General features: G+C 44.1%; 1 protein-coding gene across 1 annotated transcript; it reads left to right on the top strand.

Annotated features, from left to right (window-relative positions):
- The first annotated feature begins 646 nt into the window (after positions 1-646).
- LOC106585672 (voltage-dependent calcium channel gamma-1 subunit) lies at positions 647-22,442 on the top strand. The gene is made up of 4 exons (XM_014172131.3): positions 647-1,230; positions 14,485-14,559; positions 20,092-20,229; positions 20,430-22,442. Exons 1-4 carry the CDS (start codon positions 996-998, stop codon positions 20,657-20,659), a joined length of 678 nt encoding a protein of 225 aa, XP_014027606.1. The 5' UTR covers positions 647-995; the 3' UTR covers positions 20,660-22,442.
- Positions 22,443-22,882: the final 440 nt, after the last annotated feature.

Genomic DNA, 22,882 nt, shown 5'->3' with positions numbered 1-22,882 from the left:
ACATTGATTATATATGGTAGTGAGCTTCACCAATCTGATGTGTGCCGGAGTTTGGCATAGAGTCAGTAATGTCAGTAATGGCAATACCTGAGTCTGGTTCCTTGAGGGGATGTCAAAGCCACTCTCAGGCCTGCAGCGAGACAGCTGCTGTTTACAAACACATGTAGTCCTTGTAAATAGTTTAGAGATACATAGAAACTCAGACCAAGCAGTTTGAGAATAGCAACAACACAAATCCTTTTAAAACAGCATCCACAAATTGCCATAGCATGGACATGAGGTGTCAGTACCCCAATGCAGTTGTAAATGAACTGGTAAAAATGGGCAGGTCCTAGACTTACTCTGTGTCACAGCACATATATAGTTCAATGAGATGTTTGCCAAATAAAGTGTGTTGAATATATTACAGTAAGCACCGGGGGTTAAAAATGATTTACTTTACTATGTTCCTTATGGCACTTTACACATTCCCACCCACTTTGATGTAACCCAATAAAGACAGCCTGACATCTTGTATCACTGCACACATTTATAGCAGCAGCAGACCCCCCCCCCCCCCCCATACCACACCATGGCAGTCAGTTTGGTCATCAAATTTCCTGATCAACCTTAACAGCTGTAGTCTGAGGCACACGGGCCCCCCTCAGTCGACACAGTCAGAGAAGGGAGAGGGCCGTGAAAACTAGGGCACAACAAAACTGACCCCTTTCCCTCAAACCAGAGGCACAGATCCAACAGAGAGAGAGAGAGAGAGAGAGAGAAAAAGAGAGAGAGAGTGAGAGGGTGTAGGCTGGGGAAGAGAGAGACATTTGTGGAAGGCTGTGTGGCTGTTAAGGAGCGAAGCCCACGAAAATCCACCATCGACGTCCCCAGAAGCCCGACGTCCCCATAAGTTTGATGTCCCCTCAAGTCTGAGCCAAGTGAGGACCTCGGTGCTACGCATTTCTTCTTCATTGTACATCTTCGTGTCAGCGTTTCCACATACAAACTGCACCATGCACAAGCGTACGAAGGTCAAGATGACGTTCTTTGTGATCCTGGTGGGTATGGCGTCCATGTTTACGGCGGTGGTGACGGACCATTGGGCCGTGCTGAGCCCGCGGGTGGAGCAGGTGAACGCGACGTGTGAGGCGGCCCACTTTGGCCTCTGGAGGCTGTGTAAGAAGGCCATCTACATCAGTGAGGCAGACTACAATGGAAAGGGTTGTGGCCCCATCAGCTTACCTGGAGGTAAGACAAGATAACACGGAGACGGCTTATAGGTTGGACCTGAAAATCTGCACTGTCTGTGTCTATCCTAACCCTGAACCTCTCTATCCAATGTCTGAGGCTACCGAATGTAAAACCGGTCAATGTGGCACTTTAAAACATTGTCTGTGTCTATAACTATTGTTAAAAACGGATACACACACTAACTGCTGATCAAGAAATATGTGCTATCACACAGTATTAAAAACAGTATTTGGATTGTTGGAACAGGCCTGAGAGATTGGGTATGGTGGAAGGGGGTCAGTTAACTGTAGCGGTTAGCCATGTCACCAAGCACCAGTCATCTTTGCAATGTGGTCAGCTAATGTTCCTCTTAACCACAAGCCTTCCTGGTGTGCAGAACTACTTGTCAGACAATTATTTAATTGAGATATTGAGGCTTCAGAAGCCGGGAAACAAGAGGTAACTAACTACCCAACACTGTGAGGATTAGCATATGCTACAATAAATAGCACAACAATAAGATAAACTAAGTCAAGCACATTCAGACTAATCTTGACCTTTAAAGTCCCAATCCAGCTACATCCCCACAGTAATTAAACGATGAGGTGTCTCTCTCCCCCAAGCGGAGGTGTTTGCCAGCTCCGCCGCAACTAAGAACTCTTGAAGCTGCAGTATCCCCTGAGTCCCAGCTCTAACAAGGCTAGCTCCAAGGCTTTAAAAACACACTCTATAATGACTGCAGCTATCATTTACTCCAATCAAAACAGGACCCAGGGCAGAATTCAATCTGGACCACGAAAGATCTGTTTTGTAGCACGGTTGACATTTAAAAAAGGTCATTTCCAATTTTGCAAACATCTACAGCATTTACTTTGAATGCGATCTCCGCGACTGTGGTAACATTGCCTTTAAATGGTGCATAGCCAAAAAGGGGCGATCGGATTGAATCCCGGCTTTATCCGACCATTGAATGACAACTAATGCTTTGATCTCACTACACTGACTTTGATCACTCACACTAAATGTTGAGTCAATATCACATTGAGTGATAAATAAACTCCTAGACAGGAAGGGGAATAATTGAGTAGAGCTTGTAAAAGCAATGATTTATGCTACGTTCAGCCCTGCGTTTCTTGAGGTCTGTCTGACTGCTCCGCTATTTAAAAGCTTCAATCAGCAAAGGTCCCTTGCCCGAACACACACACACCCTTAGGACAATCTTGGCTAGATTCTCTGAAGCAAATGTGCCCGCTCCATAGTTAGCTCACCTGTGGGCCTCTGGGAATTTCATATGGTCGACTGGTGCAGGCACTTTAATGAACAGGTGGAAATGCCGGGTTGGGATTCATTTTGTAAACATTCTTGGCTGACCCCTCCTAGCTATAAAGAATTAAGGGATTTACGATGTTAAGCTTGGAGGATTCCCGAACTAACAGCACAGTCAGATAGTGGTAGTACACTTACATTAAGTAAGGAACACTGTTGGGCAGGTTATTTAGAGATACCGAAACTTACAATGTCTTATTAGATACATAGTGTTATGTACCATCAGACGTAGGCCTATCATGGATACATTTGGTGGTCAGTATCTCTCCACATAGAGCTGGCTTTTACAGTTGAAGTCAGAAGTTTACATACACTTAGGTTGGAGTCATTAAAACTCGTTTTTCAACCACTCCACAAATTTCTTGTTAACTAACTATAGTTTTGGCAAGTCGGTTAGGACATTTACTTTGTGCATGACACAAGTCATTTTTCCAACAATTGTTTACAGACAGAATATTTCACGTATAATTCACTGTATCACAATTCCAGTGAGTCAGAAGTTCACATACACTAAGTTGACTGTGCCTTTAAACAGCTTGGAAAATTCCAGAAAATGATGTCATGACTTTAGAAGCTTCTGATAGGCTTATTGACATCATTTGAGTCAATTGGAGGTGTACCTGTGGATGTATTTCAAGGCCTACCATCAAACTCAGTGCCTATTTGCTTGACATCATGGGAGATGAACGTACTTTGGTGTGAAAAGTGCAAATCAATCCCAGAACAGCAGCAAAGGACCTTGTGAAGATGCTGGAGGAAACGGGTACAAAAGTATCTATATCCACAGTAAAACGAGTCCTATATCGACATAACCTGAAAGGCTGCTCAGCAAGGAAGAAGCCACTGCTCCAAAACAGCCATAAAAAAGCCAGACTACGGTTTGCAATTGCACATGGGGACGAAGATCGTAATTTTTGGAGAAATGTCCTCTGGTCTGATGAAACAAAAATAGAACTGTTTGGCCATAATGACCATTGTTATGTTTGGAGGAAAAAGGGGGAGGCTTGCAAGCCGAAGAACACCATCCCAACCGTGAAGCACGGGGGTGGCAGCATCATGTTGTGGGGGTGCTTTGCTGCAGGAGGGACTGGTGCACTTCACAAAATAGATGGCATCATGAGGCAGGAAAATTATGTGGATATATTGAAGCAACATACTTCCAAAGGTGTGGCAAAATAGCTTAAGGACAACAAACTCAAGGTATTGGAGTGGCCATCACAAAGCCCTGACCTCGACCCTATAGAACATTTGTGGGAAGAACTGAAAAAGTGTGTGCGAGCAAGGAAGCCTACAAACCTGACTCAGTTACACCAGCTCTGTCAGGAGGAATGGGCCAAAATTACCCCAACTTACTCTGGGAAGCTTGTGGAAGGCTATCCGAAACGTTTGACCCAAGTTAAACAAATTTAAAGGCAATGCTACCAAATACTAATTGAGTGTATGTAAACTTCTGACCCACTGGGAATGTGATGAAAGAAATAAAAGCTGAAATAAATCATTCTCTCTTCTATTATTCTGACATTTCACATTCTTAAAATAAAGTGGTGATCCTAACTGACCTAAGACAGGGATTTTTACAAGGATTAAATGTCAGGAATTGTGAAAAACTGAGTTTAAATGTATTTGGCTAAGGTGTATGTAAACTTCCGACTTCAACTGTACATTTTTGAAAAAGAACTCATTGGCGAAACTACAGACAACTCACACTCCTTTAACGCTAATCACAAATGAAAAAGCCTAAACTTATTTTCAAATAGTCTTTATGGGGAAAAACTCAATGAATATCATGTTGCTAAAACTCCCTTGTTGCTAACAACAAAATGTACCTACATTGCTAATGCCACACATACAGCATTGCGTGTGAAGTAAATTAAATCAAAAATCTAATCAAATGTTATTGGTCACATACACATGGTTAGCAGATGTTAATGCGAGTGTAGCGAAATGCTTGAAGGTGTGCACTCCACAGAGAAGGAGAGCCCACAGGCTTTGGTAGCGGGCCGTGTCAGTGACATTGTATTGTCCTCAAAGCGAGCAAAGAAGTTGTTTAATTTGTCTGCGACGGGGCTGGTTTCTTTTTGTAATCTGTGATTGACTGTAGACCCTGCCACATACGTCTTGTGTTTGAGCCGTTGAATTGCGACTCTACTTTGTCTCTATACTGGCGCTTTGCTGGTTTGATTGCCTTGCGGAGGGAATAGCTGCACTGTTTGTATTCGGTCATGTTCCTGGTCGCCTTGCCATGATTAAAAGCGATGGTTTGCGCTTTCAGTTTTGCGTGAATGCTGCCATTAATCCACGGTTTCTGGTTAGGGAAGGTTTTAATAGTCACAGCAGGTACGACATCTCTGATACACTTGCTAATAAACTTGCTCACCGAGTCAGCGTATACATCAATGTTGTTGTCTGAGACTCTCCGGAATATATCCCAGTCCATGTGATCTAAGCAATCTTGAAGCGTGGAGTCCGATTGGTCAGACCAGCGTTGTATTGACCTGAGCATGGGCGTTTCCTCTTTTAGTTTCTGTCTATAGGCTGGCAGCAACAAAATGGATTCATGGTCAGATTTGCCAAAGGCAGGGCTTTGTATTCATTGCGGAAGTTCGAGTAACAATGATCCAGAATTCTGCCAGCTCGTGTCGCACATTCGATATGCTGATTGAATTTAGGGAGTATTGATCTTAGTTTAGCTTTGTTAAAATCCCCAGCTACAATAAATGCAGCCTCAGGATGTATGGTTTCCAGTTTACATAGAGTCCAGTGAAGTTCTTTCAGGGTCGACGAGGTATCTGCTTGGGGGGGGGGGGGGGGTATACACGGCTGTGACTGTAATCAAAGAGAATTCTCTTGGAAGATAATGCGGTCGGCACTTGATTGTAAGGAATTCTAGATCAGGTGAACAAAAAAAGTAATGCAATGGATAAGCGCTAAGATGAATAGAACCTTTCTAGTATGTACAATGCCAGACACAAGGGTTTCATTTGGTATCGCTAGCTCTATTTGGGAATGAATAGCAATATTTATTATAGCCTCACATCTTAATGAGAGAAATACCAACCACTAGGACAGTTCATACCCCTCTGTCACCTCTAGGATGATGGCGCTCTCCAAGTGACCCTCCATGAGTTTTGCCATCTGTGGAATAAAACAAATGTATATATTTTTTTATCTAGCAGTCTACAAAGATCAAGGAGAAATGTAGATCTCTGTATACATGTACATAGAGGTTGCTTTCCACTGTTATTCACCTTGTTTGCCTTCCTAAATAATCACAACAGATGGTTAGAAAATAAGAATTACTGTAAAACAGGATATTGACATGATTTATTACATATGAATACGGTCCAGAACAGCAAACATACAATCTAGGTTAGGGATGTGGCGAGATGTTCAGCCGAAGACAATATATCAACAGTTAAAGAAACAAAGATATCGGTGGGATTTTCTGTTGTGCGCAGCACTATGCAGCTGGCCAATGGGGGATAAATATAGGCTGTGTAAATACCCAGCTGTCCTAGGGTAAGAGCCGTGAGGGAGTCAAGTGTGTGCACACCTTCAGAGCCCAACTGAGTGACAAGGCCACCTGCACAAGCCAGGCATAGCCCTTCAACCCCTAACCCCCTTCCTGGCGCTGCCCTGCTACCCACCGTACAAAATAATTTCCCGTCCCATGGGGGTGGGCTACAAGGGTCCTGGCTAGTCAAAGCCCGGGCATGTAGACAACCGGAATTTCAACCAAATACCAGTGCTGGGAGGGGCAACCCGGCTGTGGAAGTGCCAATGATGATTTGTTGCATGTTGGTTTTTCTGGTTTGATTTTCTGTATAGAACGATCTCAAATGGTAGACTATCTAATGGTTGGTTATATTTCCCTATTTCGATTTTAGACATGAGCTTAAACGTTTGTATTTAACTTGTGTTTCGTATTCATCCTAGCTGGCACCATCGGATATAAGCTAGAGTCTTCTGGGGGGATTTTTCAGGGTGGGTCATTTTCGGCTACAACACGACACGTTGTAGCTATAGTCTATGCAACAGGCAAAGAGAATGAAGACATGGGGCTCAAAGAAATGCCTAACATAGCCCCTTATGTTGATGAAATGGCAGACAAACTCACTGCGAAGCACCTCATTGCGACACGATAGTGGAGGTTCATTTTGATCTCCTCACCTTTTTAAAGACTGATGAAGGATTGTTTAGTAGTGCGTCGGATTTCTGTTTTGAGAAGGTCAGCTAATTGATACGCTAATTGACTTGCCAGTTGAGTTCCATCGGGTGCTATTACTTATCGTCTCCTTGGGATGTTGACGTCGGCGAAGCGGCTCCTAGTTAGCGTGCGGTTTGGACTCCATTCGCACTGAAATGTATATACCCTGTTGATGTGGAGAGGCCTTGGGTGTCACTGGGATGTTACACAGTGGGACCACCCTGGCATTACTAATCCACTCACTGATAGACAGAGCATTGTCTGGACATGTGCCGAGTCATAAGGTTCTGGGGTGGAATTAATACAACACAAAGAGAGCCATGGCATTTAGTAGTGTGGGACTATATTCATGGATGTTGTAGTAGGATGTCCCTTGGAGGTATCCGTACCTAGGTATGACATGCGAGGGTTAGGTTAGTAAACATGCTGGAGCTAGAACCTCGTTGTCGTGCGTCCTTATTTTAGATCATACTACATGGTGTCAGAAGTGGTTTTAATAATCACATAAACGTGAAGGACGTACCAAGTACATCATACATTCAGGCTGTTTCAAAGCAGGGAAGGCACAGTGTTGGAGATAAAACAGTGCATATCATTGTTTTGCTAGCTAACGAGCAAGGACTAAGTTACTGCTAAGCAACATGTTGCAAGAGGAAGAAACTGGCGGGATTTCAGGGTTTGCGACTCCAAGTTCAACGGGCTCTGGCGCAAACACGGACAGGCCAATGGCTAGTGCTGACGGATTTTGCTTTAGTCCGCCGGAGAATTTAAGGACATTCAAAACTGTCCGAAATGGATCAGGCACTTTGAAAGGTACAGGGTAGCATCAGGCTTAAACGTGAAAAATTTGGCATTTCAAGTTAATACACTGATCTACTCTATGGGCGATGAAGCCGAGGATATATTAAATGCTTCATCGTTGACTGAGGAAGAGAAACTTAACTACAGTGCCGTTAAAGACTGTTTTGAAACGCATTTCGTAGGGAGACACAGCATTATATTTGAGAGAGCTAGGTTTAATATGCGCAAACAGGGGCAAGGTGAAACCGCTGACAGTTTTATCACAGCTGTTCACAAACTAGCAGAACATTGTCAGTTTGGCGCACTCAGGGAAGAGCTGATCTGAGATCGGGTTGTAGTGGGAATAAGAAATATCACTTTCTGAAAAGTTACAGTTGGATTCCCAGCTTACCTTGTCCAAAGTTGTAAACCAGGTTAAGCAGATAGCAGCTCCCTGCAGAGCGAAGACAGTGAGGAAATAAATGCATTTTCATACCAAGCTAAAAAAACTGAGGGGAAACACAGAACAGAGACAGACGTGGAGAAAACAATCACAGACAGCACCAGTAGCTAGTTCAAGTGTTTGTCGCAAATGTGGGAAATCCCCTTTCCACAGATGGAAAGATTGCCCAGCAAAGGATGCGGAATGCAGGAAATGTCACAGGAGAGGACACTTTTCAGCTGTCTGTCGATTAAAGCAAATGCATGAGATCTCAGAGGAGGTACAGCAGGACAGCTTCTTTCTGGGAGAAGTAAAGGAAAACAATGCTGGCTGGCATTCAGACATTAAACTCAATGGGGAGGTTGTGTCATTTAAACTAGACACTGGGGCAGCAGTGACAGCTATCCCAACTAGGCTGTATAGCTATAGTAGAGATGGCCCTTTGCTCTCTACAAACAAAAAACTGTACGGGCCCAGTAATAAGATATTACCAGTGGTAGGGCAGTTGGTGATTAGACTGGAGAGTAAAGACAAAAGTGCCATCCAGCCTGTCTTCGTCATTGACTCTCTGGCCAGACCGGACGCTGGGGCTGTCGGCAATTGAAGCATTGCAACACAGAGAGAGTGAGCAAACTGGAGGACCGAGGTGAGGTTTTCAAAAAGAAATTCCCAAAAGTTTCTGGTCTAGGAAGGATAGAAGGTGACTACAAAATCCGCTTGAAAGAGGATGCTGTCCCCTATACCCTTACCACCCCTCGCCGTGTGCCTATCTTTTTATTGGCCAGAGTAAAGGAAGAGTTGGGGAGGATGGAAGAAATTGGGGTGGTGTCTAAAATAGAGAATCCCACTGAATGGTGTGCAGAGATGGTAGTGGTCCCAAAAGCCAATGGGGACATAAGGATGTGTGGACATGACTAACTTGAATGAGGCACTCTGCAGAGAGAGACACATCTTACCATCAGTGGAGCAGTCACTGGCTCAGTTGGATGGCTCACAAGTCTTCACAAAGCTGGATGCCCGCTCAGGTTTCTGGCAGATACTGCTGTCATCAGAGAGTAGGGCACTCACAACGTTTATAACACCGTTTGGCCGTTACTGTTTTGCCATTTGGAATCGCTTCCGGTCCTGAGCATTTCCAAAGACGCATGTCCCAGCTGTTGGATGGGCTGAGTGGCGTCATAGTCCACGCGGACGATGTGCTCGTGTGCAGAAGGGACAGAGCAGAACATGATGTAAGGCTCACAGCAGTTCTAACCAGATTCCAGGAGGCTGGCCTGACACTCAATGAAAAATGCACTTTTGCACAGTCAGAGGTCTTGTTCTTGGGACACTAAATCAGTGCAGCTGGAATAGAGCCGGACCCGGAGAAGATCAGCGCCATCACAGATATGCCCATCCCCCAGAACATGGCTGAAGTCAGGACCTTCTTAGGCATGGCCACATATGTGGGTAAGTTCCCCCCCAACAGTTCTCAGATACAACCAAACCCCTGAGAGACTTACTAGCCAAAGAGAATGACTGGTCATGGGGTCACGTGCAACAGGTGGCGTTTGACATAATCAAAGGAGACCTGGCCTCACAGAGAGTGCTGGTCCAGTACCGTCCCCACGCTAAGACAAAGGTATCAGCAGATGCATCATCCTTTGGGCTAGGGGCGGTCCTCACACAGATGCAGGACAACATGGAGTGGCGTCCAATAGCATACATTCTCCATACAAGTGGAGAAGGAGGCGTTGGTTATCACACGGGCATGTGAAAGGCTCAGCCAACACCTTATTGGCCTGCAGTTTACAGCAGCGACTAACCACAAACCACTGTTGGCTCAGTTAGGGACAAAAGCACTGGACGACTTGCCTCCCAGAGTTCTGCGCTTCCGCCTCAGATTACTGAGGTTCACCTACAAGATGGTGTATGTGCGAGGGAAGGCACTGATCACAGCTGATGCACTCTCCATGGCCCCAATTAAACGTCCATTATCAGAGGAGGAGCAATGTCTAGAGGGGGAGGTACAGGTGTCCATTAATGCAGTAAGGGACAGCCTACCTGCATCTCAGACCAAACTGCAGCAGATTGCAGAGGAGCAACAACGAGACCCCATCTGCCAACAGATCGTGCAGCAGTGCAAAAAGGGAAGGCCCAGGCAGGAGGAACTGCCTCAGCTGCTGAAGCCCCTATTGGGTGCACCAAAGTGACTTCCACTGTAATGAAGACCTTCTCATGAAAGGACAAAGGATAGTTATCCCAGAGACTCTACAACCAGAAATGCTAGACAGAGTGCATGATGGACACATGGGGATAACCAAATGCAGACTGAGGGCTCAACAGTCGGTGTTGGTGGCTTGGTCTGAGTACTCAGATTGCCAAGCTGGTGGCCCATTGTGAGGTCTGTACAAAATGTCAACCTTGTCATCCGGGGCCAATGATGGTAACGGTGCTGCCAAAATGACCAGGGCAAAAGGTAGGGGCAGAAATGTTCTATTGGAAAGATTACACTTATCTGCTAGTGATAGATTATTATTCAAGATACATTGAAATAGCAAAGACACCCATAACCACATCAGCTGGTGTTATCAATGGATTTAAGTCAATTTTTTCCAGGCAAGGGGTCGCTGAGGTCCTGGTTACAGATAACGCTCCCCAGTTCTCTACAAGCTCCTTTTCTGCTTTTGCCGCAGAATATGACTTCACACATGTGACCAGTAGCCCCTACTATGCACACAGTAATGGTGAGGCAGAGAGAGCTGTGTTAACAGTCAAGGGACTACTGAAAAATAACAAGGATCCATACAGGGCTCTGTTAGCTTACAGAGTTACACCACTGCATCATGGGCCGTCGCCTGCCGAGCTCCTGATGGGCAGGAGGCTGCGTTCCCCATTGCCTGTCTCGCCGGCTCAGCTTAAACCCCGATGGCCTTCGCTGAGAGGGACAAACGGCTGAAACAAACGCAAACTGGAGACTTTAATCGGAGACACCGTGCTACGGAGAGGCCAGAGCTGACAGAAGGTCAACGTGTGTGGATTACAAACTCAGACACCAGTAATAGTGCTGAGGAAAGAGGATGCCCCACGCTCCTATGTGGTGGACACAGGCTCAGAAGAGGTACGAAGGAACAAAACACGCCTCAGAGCTCTTCCAGATCTACCAGCCACACAGACTGGGGCCACAGAAAATGCACAAAAAGAGGGTGAAGGAGAGAGAACGCTCACAGAGCCACAAGTGCATCCGAAAAGGGATGTGAAGCGCTGAAAGACTATGTTACGTGAGGAGAAAACATACTGTTGGGGACCATACCCAGCAAAATGAGACTGTAACCAAGTTAATGTTCATACTGTGTGATTTAATGCTTTCATACTGTTTCAGGATGTGAAGTAGCATGTTAGAGAATAATACTGGTTTCCAAATTGCATTTCAGATATGCATGTTGAGTTGTTGTTCATGGGAGAGGGGAAGATGTAGTAGGATGTCCCTTGGGGGTATCCGTACCTAGGTATGACATGCGAGGGTTAGGTTAATAAACGTGCTGGAGCTAGAACCTTGTCGTGCGTCCTTATTTTAGATCATACTACAGATGTGGATAGACATGAGGGAGCCTTACAAGTCCTTATAGAGACCTGGGTTTGAATTCCAAGCACATATACTGTAAGCCAGTTCCTGGAAGGCCTGAGTCTCTTTCCTCTACCCATCATTAGAGAGACCTTTTGAGTGTCTTCCAATGCCATTAGAGAGCACAGCGGCACAGACCATGTGTGTGTGCGCGAGGGAGCGTGCATGTGTGCTTGCCTACCTGCGTTCATCGTGTGTGTGCGTATTTGTGCCAACCTGACTGACTGCCTTCACATTGTGTGTGCGCGCGTCTCTCTAAAAGGTGAGGATGGGAGTGTGTAATGAGGACATCAAAAGCTAATGAGGCGAGCGCCGCCGCTGCATAATTGGCATAATCCCTGGATTTAGTGTTTCAATTAACAAACACAGAAGGACAACGACACAGCCCCAATGCCTGTTCAAGTGTCTCGTAATGCAGCGTGGGCTCTCTCTCCTCTCAGCGCAATGAAAGGGCACTTAGTCTTCAGCATGATGACAAGAATCACTTCTGGTCCATTACAGTTATTAACACGGGAGTTTGTGGTAGGGAGAGATACTACCGAAGCTTTTGTTTGAGGGTTGAACGACTTAAAATGGCTGGGTTGAGCTGAGGTGACTCAGCAATTGACCTTTTAAGGACCAAATGTACTCTGCCTCTTCTATAAACTAGCTCTCTCTCTAAACCAAAACATTGAATTCTGTGGCTAGCCACCTCATTCCCCTTCCCGCCTTACATAATAAAAGAGCAGACAAGCCAGTTGCTAAGTAACCACCTCTGGTTTTTCCCTTGATGGCCAGTCTCTGTCCTCATTCACAAAAAAACATCCTCGATTTGTGAGCGTCAAAACATTAACACATTTAGATCCTTTTTCATGGTCCTTTACCTTACCAAAACCAATCCTTGTCAGGTTGTAGAATAGTCGTATAAGGATGTTTTGTGAACATATTTTAAGTAACCAGAACAACACATCTTTATCTGGTGGAAATCTGGTGATTTGACTAGATAACAACCAAAATGTGGCATATTTAACTTTAGGTTTTCATCCTGTCCTGAAAAATACATCTTTACCTGGTTGTAACACAGACCAGTTGGTTGTACTCTGATTATATGACGTCTTCTCAACCAGAAAACCAGTTTACACCGAGAAAATTAAGTCATTAATCATGTGCCAAATTTGCTCTGCTGGATTCTACTCATTAAAGAGTGCTTTGCTGGTGCCATGTATGGGCGCCAAATTTAGCTAATTGAACCAGCACAAACTGTGTGTATCTTTCTTTATTAGCCTTCTCTCAGTAATACATCCAAACTGGCAACCCCACCCACCAGTAACTGTATCTTCCTAGTTGTCCTGGGAGAAGGGGAATTATCTCCAGTCCGTGTGTATGTGTGGAGATGAGGAACGCTGGAGCCGATGTGATAACATGCTTAACTCACATAATTCTACATGACAGCCTGTCACTTACTCCTGCGTGGTCCCTGCAGTTGGCCCAGAACATTAGATGCCACGTATCTGATGCAGAGCAGGCCTCTCCGGTGACAGAACAGAGTTGAACGACTCTGAAGTTCCCCCTAACGTCTGAGAGACACAGCCGTCTTCCGCCGCTGTTTACAAATATAGTTTCCCTGGCGAATGGATGTTTTGAACTTGTGGTTTAGCGTCAAAGCGTAGGGCGATACTCCTAGCCCTCTGCAATCCAGCTTTTACTCGCGTTTAGCACGGATCCCCAGGGGGTTAGCACATTGGGCCTAGCAAAGTGAATGGGATGCCCCTGTAGGCTGCGCGTGAGTTTCAAGTTAGCGGAGGCTAAAAATAAAGAATTGCATGCATCTATGTATTTGCAGACGAATGTAAGATAGCCTTCTATTCCTAACACGATGAGTAGATTGGATAGTCATAAACTTGGCTAATAATATAACTAACTCACTGTTCGCGAAAAAATACCGGTCTGCTTTCCTTTTCCTTTATTTGCACACGTCCAGAGCTCGGCCCCAGCTAGATGGACATTTTTAATGAGGATCCGAAAAAAATTGTCCATTTATAAACAATGATTGCCCATACAGCAACAGGGACCCAATGTATATGACAGTGAATGTGCGCACTCACCGAGGATATGACCGATGGTCTCCGTCATAGAGTGCCAATAAAATAGGCTACTGTTCGCTCAATAGCCCATTGTGAGTTGAGAATTCTGATAGCCTAACTTCACCGACAACCGCAAAGCAAAAATCAGCTATTTGATATGGTGCGCCGCCTGCCCAAATTACGACCTTCCCAACTGTAGGTTATACCCTGACATTGTGGTTTAAAACAATCCACAGCTATTTTTTTTAAGAAACGAATCATCCTCTGTGGCTCAATCATGCTCTCTGGTGTAGTGTTTTGAAGGAATGTATTTATTTTTGTATACACAGGAGTAATTATATCATTTTGGCAAGTTGAATTAAAAATACTTCCTATTGGATGCGCCATTTATGGATGCCCAACATAACCTATGCTAACACGAAATCAGACACTGTCAATCAACATGGTACAGATAGATAAGGTTTTTATGTAAATTCAGCGCAAACCATGCGCCTAAATGTTGATCCGTGTGGATTAACAACTGTTACATCGCAACTACAGAATGCTTATTCTATTAAAAGTAGTTTAAAGGTAGTCCAGGTAAAAAGCATCAAAATCCTTTTATCTGTTTTTTATGAAGTTAGCGTCTTTACATTTGTGGAAGACTCGTGAAACAGTTTTTGGTAAACACCTTGGTCTATTATGCTACATTATTTCCTTAGTGTTGTGCATCTATTATGAAATAAATATAGCTATTTTCACGATTATTTATTATCTTCTGTGATGTTCAGTGTATTGATGAGAAACTGCACATTGTCTGAAGTGCTACGACCTGAACCTCCAGCTGACTGTGTTTTCATGTCTCCCACAGCGGAGAACTGCACTTACTTCAAACACTTCACTCCAGGGGACGAGTCTGAGATTTTTGAAGTCAAAACCCAGAAAGGTAAGGTTTCTTTTGAGCCTCGTCCATACACAAGTCAATAATTGCCTAACAAACACACCATGATTCTGTTTTGTAACTTTCATGTACACTGAGTGTACAAAATATTAGGAACACCTTCCTACTATTGTGTGGCACCCCCTTTCGCCCTCAGAACAGCTTTAATTCGTCGGGACATTGACCCTACAAGGTATCGAAAGCATTCCACGGTGATACTGGCTCATGGTGACTCCAATGCTTACTTACCACAGTTGTGTTAAGTTGGGTGATGGACCATTTTTGATTCCCATGGGAAACTGTTGAGTGTGAAAAACCCAGCAGCATTGCAGTTCTTGACACACTCAAAACAGTGTGCCTGGCACCTACAATTTATGTTTCTCTTGTCGCATGGCTTAAAAATCCTTCTTTAACCTGTCTCCTCCCCTTCATCTACACTGATTGAAGTGATAAGGGGTCATAGTTTTCACCTGGATTCCCCTGTTCAGCCTATGTCATGGAAAGAGCAGATGTTCCTAACATTTTGTACACTTGGTTTATACACTATATACACAAAAGTATGTGGACACGCCTTCAAATGAGTGGATTTGACTATTTCAACCACACCCGTTGCAGACAGGTGTATAAAATCAAGCACACAGCCATGCAATCTCCATAGACAAACTTTGGCAGTAGAATGGCCTTACTGAAGAGCTCAGTGACCTTCAACGTGGCACCGTCATAGGATGCCACCTTTACTACAAGTCAGTTCGTAAAATTTCTGCCCTGCTAGAGCTGCACCGGTCAACTGTAAGTGCTGTTATTGTGAAGTGGAAATGTCTAGGAGCAACAATGGCTCAGCCTCAAAGTGGTAGGCCACGCAAGCTCACAGAAAGGGGCCCACCGACTGCTGAAGCGAGTTGCTCATAAAAATAATCTCTCCTCGGTTGCAAACTGCCCCTGGAAGAAACATTAACACAAGAACTGTTCGTCGGGAGCTTCATGAAATTCATATTGCAATGTACAGCCTTACCCCATTTCATGGGTGCACACTTCATAGGTATCAGCCTAGTGAGTAACAACCACAGATTACAATTCCAAAATTTTTACACAAATATTAGCATCATAGCTCTTATTGCTGGACTTTGACTGTGAGAAATCACCTCCCCAGTCAATCTATTGTGCGTATTGAACATTCATAATGGACTGTAAAGTCCTGCAATAATAGCTAAGACGCTAATATGTGTGTAAACTCTATGGAATTGTAATCTATGGGTGTCACTGAGTAAGCTGATACCTATAGAGTGTGCCCCCATGATATGGGGTAATACTGTACATTCCAATATTAATATTTAAGACACCCAAAAGGTTGACTGTTGAGGTAATTTGTCAAAGTACTGCAATAAAAGCTATGCCACTAATATTTCAAATAAAATGTAATTGTATTCGTCACATGCAAATAGTCTGGGTAGCCATTTGATTAGCTGTTCAGGAGTCTTATGGCTTGGGGGTAGAAGCTGTTAAGAAGCCTTTTGGACCTAGATTTGGCACTACGGTACCGCTTGCTGTGCAGTAGCAGAGAGAACAGTCTATTACTTTAGGGCCTTCCTCTGGTATAGAGGTTCTGGATGGCAGGAAGATTGGCCCCAGTGATGTACTGGGCAATACGCACTAACCTCTCTAGTGCCTTGCGGTCGGAGGCCGAGCAGTTGCCATATCAGGCAGTGATGCAACCAGTCAGGATGCTCTCGATGGTGCAGTTGTAGAACTTTTTGAGGATCTGAGGACCCATGCCAAATCTTTTCAGTCTCCTGAGGGGGAATAGGTTTTGTCGTGCCCTCATCACGACTGTCTTGGTGTGTTTGGACCATGATAGTATGTTGGTGATGTGGACACCAAGGAACTTGAAGCTCTCAACCTGCTCCACTACAGCCCTGTCGATGAGAATGGGGTCGTGCTCGGTCCTCCTTTTCCTGTAGTCCACAATCATCTCCTTTGTCTTGATCATGCTGAGGGAGAGGTTGTGGTCCTGGCACCACACGGCCAGGTCTCTGACGTCCTCCCTATAGGCTGTCTCGTCGTTGTCGGTGATCAGGCCTACCACTGTTGTGTCATCGGCAAACTTAATGATGTCGTGCCTGGCCATGCAGTCATGAGTGAGCAGGGAGTAGAGGAGGGGACTAAGCACGCACCCAAGGGGCCCCCGTGTTGAGGATCAGCGTGGTGGATGTTTTGTTACCTACCCTTACCACCTGGGGGCGACCCGTCAGGAAGTCCAGGATCCAGTTGCAGAGGGAGGTGTTTAGTCCCAGGGTCCTTATCTTAGTGATGAGCTTTGAGGGCACTATGGTGTTGAACGCTGAGCTGTAGTCAATGAATAGCATTCTCACATAGGTGTTCCTTTTGTCCAGGTGGGAAAGGGCAGTGTTGAGTGCAATAGAGATTGCATCATCTGTGGATCTGTTGGGGCGGTAAGCAAATTGGAGTAGGTCTAGGGTTTCTGGGATAATGGTGTTGATGTGAGCCATGACCAGCCTTTCAAAGCACTTCATGGCTACAGATGAGAGTGCTACGGGTCGGTAGTCATTTAGGCAGGTTACCTTAGTGTTCTTGGGCACAGGGACTATGGTGGTCTGCTTGAAACATGTTGGTATTACAGACTCATGCTCGGAGTACACGTCCTGGTAATCCATCTGGCCCTGCGACCTTGTGAATGTTGACCTGTTTAAAGGTCTTACTCACATCGGCTACGGAGAGCGTGATCACACAGTCGTCCGGAACAGCTGATGCTATCATGCAGGTTTCAGGCTTGTAGGCTTGTGTCACTGGGCAGCTCTCGGCTATGCTTCCCTTTGTAGTCTGCAATAGTTTACAAGTCCTGCCACATCCGACGAGCGTGGGAGCCGGTGAAATATGATTCAATCTTAGTCCTGTATTGACGCTTTGCCTGTTTGATGGTTCGTCGGAGGGCATAGCGGGATTTCTTATAAGCTTCCGGGTTAGAGTTCTGCTCCTTTAAAGCGGCTGCTCTACTCTTTATCTCAGTGTAGATGTTGCCTGTAATCCATGGCTTCTGGTTGGGGTATGTACATACAGTCGCTGTGGGGAAGACGTCATCGATGCACTTATTGATGAAGCCAGTGACTGTTGTGGTGTACTCCTCAATGTCATCAGAAGAATCCCGGAACATGTTCCAGTCTGTGCTAGCAAAACAGTCCTGTAGTTTAGCATCTGCTTCATCTGACCACTTTTTTATTGACCTGGTGCTTCCTGCTGTAGTTTTTGCTTGTAAGCATTTTACATTTTACATTTTAGTCATTTAGCAGACGCTCTTATTCAGAGCGACTTACAGTAGTGAATACATACATTTCATTTCATGCATTTTCTTTTTGTTGTACTGGCCCCCCGTGGGAATCGAACCCACAACCCTGGCGTTGCACACACCATGCTGGCGTTGCAAACACCATGCTCTACCAACTGAGCCACAGGGGTAAGCAGGAATCAGGAGGATAGAATTATGGTCAGATTTGCCAAATGGAGGGTGAGGGGGAGCTTTGTACGCGTCTCTGAGTGTGGAGTAAATGTGGTCTAGAGTTTTGTTCCCTCGTTGCACATTTAACATGCTGGTAGAAATGAGGTAAAAACGGATTTAAGTTTCCCTGCATTAAAGTCACCGGCCACTAGGAGCGCTGCCTCTGGATGAGCGTGTTCCTGTTTGCTTACGGCCGTATACAGCTCATTGAGTGCGGTCCTAGTGCCAGCATCGGTTTGTGGTGGTAAATAGACAGCTACGAAGAATATAGATTAAAACTCTCTTGGTAAATAGTGTGGTCCAAAGCTTATCATGTCATTATGAGTTTGTGTAAACTCATAATATATTCACACACACACACCTCATGAAATTGCTAATGGCTAGCCCCAGAAATAGAAATAGCCCTTAATTGAAGTGTAGCACTGACCCATTCCAAATGCCCATTGGTATTCTTCTCTCCTCAATAAACCAATGGTTACCATTTATATGGAACATGGCCATAGAGCTACGATCCAGCACTGTCAGTACGACTAGCCACAGGCAGATTCAGCCAAGCAGCGTAAACAGAGCTAAACTGAAAATGCCACTGGGATAATAATCACTAAATCACTAACAGAGCGCAAAAGAGATCTTTCAGCTCATACCTGAGACATTAAACCACTGATCCAGCCTACACTGAAACCACTCACCCCTCTCTTTGGGGTTGCAAGGGGAAGAGAGCTAGCACTCCATGCAGGATATAGCATGATTCCAGAACTACTCAAGGGGTGAGAGCTAGCATTGACCCATCCTCCCACAGAATGAGATGAAGGGGAGCCCCCGAGGAGTGGCTCTCCCCTGGGCACTGATTCTAGGAGCGCAGGCGGAAGATCAAAGCCTAGCTCCTCCATCCACATTACAACACCAACATAACTGGAATGGCTGGTTAAGCAGCTTGGAATAGCTTGGAACAACATACAGCTTAGTTCTCTCCTTTGGTTGAATAAAGATGGCTGCCTTACTGCAAAAGGAACTTTTTCACTGGGTAACATGTCTCTCATTTCACACAACAATTTTTACTTAAAGCGCAATGTCATTTCAAATGTAACCTAGTTATTTCATTCCGTTAGTTAGTTTGATTGATTTAGGTAGCTTGTTAGTTTGACTGATGGCAGATTCCACCAACCAAGTGAAATTCCGTCTTCCTTATCATGCTTCACACTCCTGTTCATTTAAAAAAATAAAAAATAATTGTCCATTCTGTGACTGTACACAACGTCATGTACTGTACAATGTGACAAACTAAATTGGTCTGCACACGTAACAATTCAGTTAGGTCCCTTCAACTATTTTCTCAGGCAGGAATTAAAAAAACACATAAGTATTTGCACATCCAGTTACGCCAGCACTGCACTGTAGTGAAAAATAATTTATATAATTCATCTGGAGACATAAGGATTCATGCTGCTCTGGAATAAAACAATCTTTCTTGGTAAGCCTCCTATCGGCTTATGGCTGATTTATATACACATACAAAGAAATTAACCCCCACAACCCACCATAATGACTCTTGCTTACCTTTTCACCTTTTGGTGTACTGTAACGTTAAAAAAAAAACTATTTGAGTATTGAAAAGCTAAAGTTAATTTATGCAGATCCAGTTTAGAGAGGTATTTTAGTGTTATAGGAGGAAAGTAGCACTCTAAGTTTACAGTATGTACAATTGCTTAAGATAGAAGTTGCGCTTAACCACAGATCTAGGATCAGATTACCTTTCCCTCAATCCTAGTTGGATGGAAAAATGTCTGACCCTGTATCAGTGGTAAGGGGCAACTTTAACCTCTTCCTGTGTTGTGTATTTACATACTTTCTAACTCGGTTGGTAGAGCACGGCACATGTAACGCCAAGGCAGTAGGCTTTATTCCCAGGACCACCCATATGCATGCATGACCAAGTCGCTTTGGATAAAAGCGTCTGCTAAATGGCATACTATATTTTCATAGGTCAGGGGTCATCTTGAAGTGACCTCTATTTGCTCTCTTTTCAGAGTACAATATCTCGGCAGCGGCCATCGCCATCTTCAGCCTGGCCTTTATGATCCTGGGCACCTTGTGTCTCCTGTGCTCCTTCAAGAAGGGAAATGACTACATCCTCAAACCTGCCGGAATGTTCTTCGCTTTCGCAGGTAAGACCAGACAAGCAGATAACACATTACCTCTAATCTTTTGGTTGTACTGTTATCAATGGGTTAAGGGAACAGATACAGTACTAAAATCTTAATATAGTATAGCAAATTAAAAACAAATAATATCTGATTAAACTGCTTACCTGTGATTGGAGGTCATGCCCGCCCATCCTACTCTCTCCCTCTATGCCCAATCGCAGGTCTGTGCGCCATCATCTCAGTGGAGGTGATGCGTCAGTCGGTAAAGCGGATGATCGAGAGCGAGGACACCATCTGGATAGACTACTCCTACGCCTGGTCCTTCGCCTGTGCCTGCGCTGGCTTCTGCCTCCTGTTCCTCAGTGGCCTCAGCCTCCTCCTGCTCTCCATGCCCCGCATGCCCCAAAACCCCTGGGAGTCCTGCATGGACGCTGAACACGAAGTGGAGTAATAGACAGAGGGATGAGAGGAGTGACACTTTCTTTTAAAAGCAATAAGATCACAAACAAGATAAACTTTGTTGTTATATAGTGGAACCAGAGGGTTATTTCACACAGTGCTTGGGAGCAGTCGAGTCCTGCATGCTTTCCCGAGTCATAGTGGAGGACCACACAACATAGTGTCATCGCGTGACTCCAAGTTTACTCTGATATGGTTATTATATAAATATTTGCAGATAAAAGGCATTTCCACTGCCATTTCTCGCATAATTAATTTTACAGACACATAAAACATCCCACCATGTCGAATGAGCAAATTGTCTGTTTTATAAAATTGCACCAGCATTTCCTGTTTCCATCAGCCCAGTCGTGACTTTTTTTTCCAAGTGTCCGGTAATTAATCAGCATGAAATGGTTGGATGGAAACCTGGTTAATTATACATTTTGACATGTTATTTAATGGTATAAATAGTAATGGATTGACATTTGACCTATGAATCCACCTTTTCCCCAATGTGTGTTTTGTATGATAATTCTGTACATAATTCAATCCATTTATAACTGGGATGGTTCTGTTATTTTCAGTGCATCAAGCACTTGCAATACATTTACGTCAAATGTATTCAGGCAGATTTCAAGATAAACCAGGATATTGTTAGAATCAGATGCCAAATTATTACTTCATAATTAAGTATTTAATATAACTCCTTTAAAATAAATATTCACAGCATACATAGCACTAATTGTGATGTAAAGAAGTGATATTAAAATGATCCTAGAATTTAGGTCATGTTAGATTTATAGTGAAAAAATATATATTTTCAGTATTCAAACGGACTTACTTTTCTAAGAATAATACATGGCTGTCACAGCAAATTGGAGAAGCAAATAATGTTGTCTAGTGGGTTTAGTGTGCATACCAGGCAGAATATTAAACACCAACAGTCCACTGAACGCTTGGGTTGGAAAAGGTTCAGTTCTAGCAGGTGCACACCAAACACTGAAAAACCCTGCTTTTTAGAGCTGAACACATGGCAGCCCAATTTCTTTGACTATTTGATCACATTCAATTTAGGTGAACCAAATACTACAATTGTTTTTAGCAAGGTATCAATTTCTTCTAGTTCTGATTTTAGTTAGCATCTGATGCATTTAACTTGGAAGGTACTCAGTAGCCAACACTTTCAGGGGCATTCAGTTCAAATGGTCAGGGAAAAACACAGAGACTAAATATGTACCATCTAGATCCAGTATATGGCTTTAATATATATATATTTTCCTAATGTCCAGTCTTTTCAGTCAAACTAAACTGGAGTTCTCTCCCATGTTACCATTCATCTTTGGCTTCTATGGACAGGCAGGAAATAGGTGTACTGTAAAAACCCAGTGGGTACATTCTTTTTTGTTATGGATGATACTGCTTTTGTATTTACTCAGTGGAAGTGTTAAACAAGGATTCTTTTTGATACAGAAATGTACATTACTAATATCTCAAAACAAGCTTGCAAGTACTAATACCATTGCTTTCCCCATTTGATATTTGATTGAATAGATGAGGGCAGTTGATAAAAGGTATTGGCACTATGGTACTTAAACACTACATAATACTTCATGAATGTAGCAGATAACTTGCTTAGCCATCTTATCTGTCCTTGTCTGTTAGAACTAGCTTTTGGTATGGAATGATGAATTACAGTACAGTGGTTGTCTTCAGTTGTGCGTACATGTTATGATAACCATGAAACCATGCATTTCTAAATAAAATAAATTCACGGATATCTAGCTTTGATGAAAGCCAGTTTCCTGTTTCTCTTTCATCCTTCTCCCCTGTATACAAGACACCTGGGTCGTGTTCATTTAGGCACAAAACGAAAGAAATGAGATGGACTACCTAGACTTCCCCAATAAGATATGCTCATTTTGTTATCTGTTGCGAAATGTTTTCCTTTGCGTGTCCCAATGAACACAAAGCTGTTTTGAGAATAAAGCCTTGAATCATGGCCATAGAGGGGAATATCTAGAAAACTCAGGGCTCGGACAGTGAGTGTCGATAGAGCGAAGCCATGTTAACTGGTAATTTCCCGGGTGGATCATGAAAGGGGGCATTTAATAATTTCTGAAATCTTTCTTGGGGTGGGGGGGGTTTGTGAAATGGTTACTGTTGCTGGGAACCCTGCCGGAAACCTGTGCTGATCATGAGCAGGAATGACGGGGGGGGGGGGCGCTGAAAGGAG

The sequence above is a fragment of the Salmo salar genome, chromosome 02 (assembly GCF_965601325.2).
Source record: "Salmo salar chromosome 02, fSalSal1, whole genome shotgun sequence".
NCBI classification, from domain to species: domain Eukaryota; kingdom Metazoa; phylum Chordata; class Actinopteri; order Salmoniformes; family Salmonidae; genus Salmo; species Salmo salar.
Note: the sequence above shows the minus strand (reverse complement) of the source record. Positions and strands in the feature narration are given on the sequence as shown.

Excerpts from the sequence above, each read along its gene's own strand:
- LOC106585672 (XM_014172131.3), top strand. The coding sequence starts at position 996 with ATGCACAAGCGTACGAAGGTCAAGATGACGTTCTTTGTGATCCTGGTG. Across the intron at positions 1,231-14,484 it reads CCCCATCAGCTTACCTGGAG|CGGAGAACTGCACTTACTTC; the intron begins GTAAGACAAGAT and ends TGTCTCCCACAG. Across the intron at positions 20,230-20,429 it reads AATGTTCTTCGCTTTCGCAG|GTCTGTGCGCCATCATCTCA; the intron begins GTAAGACCAGAC and ends GCCCAATCGCAG.